The following is a 7147-nucleotide window of genomic DNA, read 5'->3' on the forward strand; positions in this document are numbered from 1 at the left end:
GGGGAACATTGATAACTGATAATTTACTTCGAAACCCTCATTTACAAAAACTGCTAATATATATAGGAGAACATGCACAAAATGGATTTAAAATGGCAGGCAGGTAGAATTTCATGAAAGGATATGAATTATGTGTAAAATAAAGATAAGATGCACTACAATACCATACAAGTGATTGATATTTAATTACAAATTTATACAAAATAAGAACAAGCAGTACAACTGCTGGAGATACGAGGCTAACCAATCAAAAAGCACGCCAAATGCATCCGTTTCTACTAATTAGTCGATTCCAAATGATCAATATTATAATATAAAGCATTACATTGCTTCTTGGATTACAAGAGATCGATAAATATTTCATGGATAGCGATCTGTCGATCATTTCGACATAGATTAAAGTGAATAATCTGTTCAGTCGTGAATTGGTACTTCCTCTCAAACAAATGCATTTCACTTTTCCTACAGGCAGTTATCTCGTTGAGAACTATTCAATATAGGCGTGAAAATTCATTGTGTTCATTGTAAGAAATGAACCATAATGTTCAGAAATGATAACTAAAGCAAAGTAAAGAAGTTCGAAAACTAAAAAAGAAAGACAGATATTATTTGTCGGTTATTCTTTAAAAATATCCCTCTCAGTTAAACTAAAAGAATAAACGAAAAATCTGAGAATTCTCCAACAGCTGTCAATTGCACAACATACTAAAAAATATATATGTATATATACATATATACTACACGATTAAAAAAGCGTTGACTGGTAGTAAGGTATAACTATCAAGTGAGGCTTTTGAGAAAGTGCTATACAGGACAGTAAAATGTAAGGTGAGAATAGCTGCTGTGCTGATTTTTTAGAATTGAAAGGTGGAAATGATATAGTATATATCTCCCCACAGTGGATTTGTTGAGCGATGGTAATGGGAATAGTAATTACGACAGCGAGAGTCACAAGACGCAAATTGAAACAAAAATCCATGCTTTTTTGTCGACCACTTCTCCGAGTTCACAGCAACCTTTAGTCTAACATTTAATTCAAAGTGTTCACTTTGCGGTCGTTGTTACGGCCAGCTAGCAAACGACTGGTCTTCTTTGAGCGCGATTTCGTTTTTGAATCCGTTGCAAAATGCCCAGCAGCGGTGGATCTGCAGAAGATCGCATTACTTTCATTTGAAACAGAAAGTATTGTCGCTTCTGGATGATCCTCCAGTTTTCTGTTTCTAAGACTTCTTATGATTTTCTTGCTATCCTCTGAACTTCATAAATTCTACAATCGTGTTTAATTTACTTCAATTTATTTCAGACTGGGTTTTAAGATAGCGATGTTTTCGATAAAACTTCATAAATGATGAAATCTCAATTACAAAGTAATTCTGAACGATATCTAAACTTCATGTATACAAAAGGAATTAAAGGTTACTAAATAAAAATTAAAACTTACAAATGCCAATTAACAAATCCTGCAGGAAATTGAAGAAACCCCGAAATATGCTTACTTAGCATCATAAATAATTTTTTTCTAAACCAAATTTGGATGATTTCAAAGCCGAAAATAAAGAACTCATGGTGAAAATATGAATAGGTATGAACAAATAGCTTAGTTTGCTTTATGATTGAATGCTTTACCTATCGATCTAAATACATCCTATCCAAAAAAGAAGCACCTCGATGTGTTCAACAGTAGTATTAAAATGTAAGATAGATCTTCAAACCACATTCTTCTTTGTCAGAAGTGAAAACTGACAGACGAAAACAGCAAAGCACTTCATAAACTGATGTCTCTTGAAAACGAAATTCCTGAATCTATCTTCTACTTGTGATATTTGAAGATAATAGCAATCGATCGATCTATTGTTGCCAGCTACAAATGAATAAAAAACTAAATTTACCTCTTCATTTTAGCAGCATTATTCAGCATGTTCAATGTTTTATTATTGGTAGTGTTGTTGATAGTATTGTTTGCATGTTTTTTGTCTGCGTCACTACTTATTCCAAGCAGATGATTCTCGAAAAGCTGCAACCAAATTTCCACCTCTTTGAAATTTGAGACTGTCCATAGCATAAACATAGTATAAATTTAAAAATAGTACAATTAATTCCTGATAAAATTTAAATATTGACAACAGCCTGCACCTTCCGCTCCAACTCCTTTCTTTCAATAGCCTTCTGCTTTGCCTGACGCATTCGTTCGACATGTCTGCCCGATATTCCGTTGCGTGATCCTCGACTCAAATCACATGTACAATCGCATCTAACACGTTCCTGTAACAGCACGTCATTACGTGGAGGAGTCGATGCAGGTGATAATGATCGTGAAGATTCCGTAACCACCGTTGAAAGTTCATCATCAATTGCTATCAAATCCGGTTCCGGAATAATTACAGGTGTCGAACGACCAGAAGATAATTGCCCTAAAAATATTTGCTTATAAATAGATTCAATATTTTCATCCACCTATTTTGAACAGCAATATTGTCGTAACAACTGTATCAATCAATTTATAATTGTTGAATTTTTACTGACAGTGTGGGCAATAAATAAAGCTAAGTAGTAGCTTTGTTTCGAACTGCTTCCGTCATAGCTTATGACGTTGTACTAACATATCAGTAATGCTGTATTCTACGAAGAGTGATATCTCCTTCTTACCATCAACCAAAATCCAGTCGTCATCTTTAGTTTCCGAACTTGCACTTGGTAATGTACAAACAACCAATTCGGTGGAATTCGTCAGCACGGTAACATTCTCCTATGAATCAAAATCGTTTTTTTTTTTTTTTTTTTGCTATTTTCATAACTGCACTAAACCTCAAAAGTTTTTCAGAAAAGTTCGTCAAAAATTCCAAACAAGAATTAAATTGTGATAAAAGAATATTTAATTAACAGCTCAACTGCCGAAGAATATCAACATCACTGATGATGTGAACCAGTAATTTAAAGCCAACAGACAAAAAAAAAAAAAACTGAAATTCTTATTTGCATTCAAGTAAACCAGAAAAGTATGCAATATTTACTTTTGTGTTACTGCTATTAACATCCTCACTGCCAAAGAAATAACCATAGAAAGCGTCCAGCATATTGTAGTTGTAATTGGTTGGTAAGGTCGAAAAAATTTGCAAAAAATTCGTTAAAATGTGAATTTTTCTTAGTTGGAGAAGTAGGAATTATACAGAAAGAGTTTCTGTACAGGAAAGATTGATCAGTAATGAGGAAAATAAGAAATTTGCTGCAAATAGATTATAGGTTTCAGTAAATAGAAGGACGGCAAATTCAGTAATGAAAATGACTATTGTAATAAAAGGATATGGCAAAGTACGGAAGCAAGCAAGTGAGGATTGTTGTGCGGGGGATGCCTGAAATAACAACTTAAATTAATCGGAAAAGTTATTTGATTTCATAGCAACAACAAGCATTATTCTGCCAATAAAAGTAATCATAAATAAGTTAGGTGAGATATTATTTCAGCAAGTTTAAATGGATCATACCTTATAATCCTTAATAAATAGTGACACATCTCCTCATATAAGAAGAGGTCAAAAGTTTAATGCAGTCAGAAATCCTCTAACCTAGGCAGAAAGCAGAACTGCAGAATTATTTTGAAATCAAAATGCTAAGAGGTAACAACTGAACCATATGAATATCTAACAAACAGAGCCATAGAAATGAAGAAAGGCAATGAATGAGGAGATTTCCACACAGATCACCTCGTCCTTGACCGGTATACTCGCTTTGGATACACGGGATACGATGATATGTTAATTTGTATCTAATTTGTAAATGAAGTTCTCGGATTCACAATAAAGTTTTGTATAACAATATGCAACAGTATAAATATTCGAAAAAAAAAAACTCAATTTGAAAGCTAGATTCTACATATCGCATGTTTAGCCATCTACGCTTTTTATGGATACAACACTTCGTCACTCCTACTGATTAGATCGATCTCGTAATATTCTCTTACAATTTTTCATTTGTTTAGGAATAAAGACGTACGAAGGAAGCATATATAACTTGAATTTTCAGTGAGCAATGAAAGCAAAAACTTGACAGATATCATAAATTAGAAAGAAATTCCTTTGTTTAACCTTTTGAGATATATTAGAAGAAATCGATTACCACAGAATAGGTGCTTTGAGTTTTTAAATAAGAACAAAAAATCGAAATCTATGTCCAAATACAAAAGCACAGAAATAATTGTGCTTCACCCATATCTCCTTCCATTATTTTAAATGGTCTAATAACCAGCAATACGATTGCCAAAATGAGTTTTGAATACTTAGCCGAAAAAAAAAACCCCAAACAATGACCACACATCAATTAATGCATAAATTTACGAGCAAATTGAGAGAAGATTTGATTTGAGAGAAGATTTGATAAGAAAAGTATGATATGTAAGTGCTCGGCTGATTTTTTTGACAAATGAAATAAAAATACGCTAGATGAGAGTAAAGCAATAGAGTGTTTTCAATCTCCGTTAGAACACAGTGTGATCAACAATGGTGAAGGTGGTACTGGTGGTACCGGGCTGATTGAAATTTGTTTGAGAAAACTCCCTCTTCACAAAAAAAAAAAAAAAACTTTCTACCAGCAAATAAAATAGGAAAGTCAGCTCTTCCCAATAATATAAGGAAAGATAAGTTTTTTGTTTATGCTCAATTTACAACTTCATTTTCTATGTCATATGATGATTTCAACTGAATTTCTATGTGACATTTACTGAAACATTTGACAAAAAGGTAGTAATATAAATAAGAAAGCATACACGCATGACTGTTTTAGATTATGTATCATAATTCGACAGTTCTTGAAGATAAATTCTGCAGTACAATTTCTACACTTCTCCTCACAGCGTAAAAAATGAACACTTTAGAAAAACTCTCCTGTGTGTATTTTACATTTGCGTCATTTTAGTATTCTACATAATAATTGATAAGCAATTCAAAGTATAGAAAAGTTTAAAAATTTTGCAAAACAGGAGGAAAATTAATCCTAAAATCATTACTGGAAAATACCACGGTCAGATTCAAGGAGAAATGTTGAAATGAATAAGAAGAATTAAAAATAATTGATATAACGCGGTCAATACCCAACAGTGATCTTAAGTATTACTTCAAATTATTGTGTGAACAACAATAGATGCAATTCGCTTAAGAATGTACACAATAAATATCTACGTATTAAATTAATTCAATAGTGTAAATATTAATAAATAGCACTTAACAAAAGCTATTATATTATTATTCATCTAGTAAGAAAATGCATTCAGAAACAAGAATATTCCTGACCCGGTATGATTCAAATAGGTGTAGTGGCAAATTTTAAGTCATGGCTCACACTTTTAGTATTTAAAATTTTTTGGGTCGTTCGAGCGACTGACAGGCATATCTAACATAAGTCAGAGGAAATAATCGGCCACCGAGAAAGGTGAGAGGTGTATTGCAAGGTAAGTTATTCGATCATGAATCAATCCATCTTTAATTCTTTGCAGCACTCTTCGTATCCTCTAACTGCGATATAAAATGATATGAACGCACACTGTGCCAGCTGAGCACATCAAATAATTCAACCCTCTACTCTCTATCTAGTCTTCTACTATATGCATAGAACAGAAATAAATAGGTTTCAGGTACACACTGCTAACGGCAACAAATGAACTGCAAAGACTGTACTCCAAAATAAGTGCACAGTATAGATAAGGCTGTCGTCAATGTGGCATCCATCATCCCACATTCCATGTCGTCTTTCTGCCATGCGATCACCCACAGATAATTGCGTTTACTGTGGTTTTCATTTGAAGAACACATCCTTCATATTATTTTTTTATTATATTGAAAGACATACTTGTCCTAGAAATTTTACTGTTGGCTCTTTTGGACATATAAGTTATCTTGGGGCATTAAAATGTTAAGTGATAGCCCAGTAGTTGAATTATATTAGTTTCATTAAAGATGACAAAAATATTCACTCAGTGGTTAGGGTATCAGCTGATCTCATGAAGCGGATTTAGTGTAATAAGCAGAAAATCACACCCCGTGCAATGGCCAGCTTTTCAGCAATTAACTAATGTATCGAAGATTTCTCGGGAGAAGGCAAAGAAGCCTTTTTTTAGCAAGGAATTGCATCAGTATCCATTAGACAGTAATGAGTGGAAGAAAATGAGAAATTCATAACTGATAGACGGGAATTGCAACTACTGAAAAAAAGCTGACTAGGACATGACGTGTCACCTCATACTGACCTCCTCATTAAATAAGGGAATTTTATGAGGTAAATAATAATTAATGAGAAATGCAAAAACTCAAGAAACTTTTCTAAACGATTACTTCTCATATTTCCTGCAAAATAAGAGATGTTTGATAGAGAAAGAGAGGGAGAAAGAAGAAACTTTCTTCGTATTGATTTTCCTGCTCGTACATTCTTTTCGTTGTCTTCCACAGAGACATGGGCTTTTCGAAGGGTACAAAATTTGTTTGAAGATTACGGAGAAGAGAGGAGAAGAGGGGAGAAGAGAAAAGAAGAGAAGAGAAGAGAAGAGAAGAGAAGAGAAGAGAAGAGAAGAGAAGAGAAGAGGAGAGAAGAGGAGAGGAGAGGAGGGAAGGGAAGGAAAGGGAGCAAGTAACTGTTTGCATTCCTCGTCCTCTCCATAAAACATTTTATTCACTTGGCAACAAACATAGAAAGCACGAGTGTCGGTCTTAAGTTGAAGGGACACACACATAGTTGTCATTCTGGACCATCCATGGTCAACTTGAGGGTTCTTATATGTTATCTTCTGCCTTATTTAGCCAGGGATGGAACCGAGAATCAATACGCATACAGCAACGGCTAAAGGTAGCACTAATAGTAATATTATTGCTTATTGCTGTAGCTCCAAAGCAGTAATTGTACCATGATTAACAACGCCAAAACATATCTCTTTAAGTGCTACTACTTTGCATGCCAGAGAAATGACTTCCTTAAAAAATTAGCTAATTCGGAACTGCCGAGAAGCTACTGTTGCTGTTGCAAGTGACAGTTCGTTATTTGAATGACCGATAATGATTGTTGTGTCCGGAAAGGGAACACTTAGCGGAAGCAAAATAATCATATTTTTTATACGAAAATTACAGCACAAGGAAGTGAAGAAGTGAATTTAAACAAAAATAAAAAT

General features: G+C 33.8%; 1 protein-coding gene across 1 annotated transcript; it reads right to left on the minus strand.

The window, feature by feature from the left end:
• Positions 1 to 1030: 1030 nt before the first annotated feature.
• On the minus strand, positions 1031 to 3074 carry Bm12900 (Uncharacterized protein; the record flags this gene model as incomplete). The annotated part of the gene is made up of 5 exons (XM_043080458.1): positions 1031 to 1145; positions 1890 to 2014; positions 2134 to 2411; positions 2647 to 2746; positions 3012 to 3074. The coding sequence occupies 5 exons, from the start codon at positions 3072 to 3074 to the stop codon at positions 1031 to 1033; spliced, it is 681 nt and encodes a 226-aa protein (XP_042936392.1).
• Positions 3075 to 7147: the final 4073 nt, after the last annotated feature.

Source organism: Brugia malayi (genome assembly GCF_000002995.4).
Source record: "Brugia malayi strain FR3 genome assembly, contig: Bm_v4_Chr3_scaffold_001, whole genome shotgun sequence".
Taxonomy (NCBI): Eukaryota; Metazoa; Nematoda; class Chromadorea; order Rhabditida; family Onchocercidae; genus Brugia; species Brugia malayi.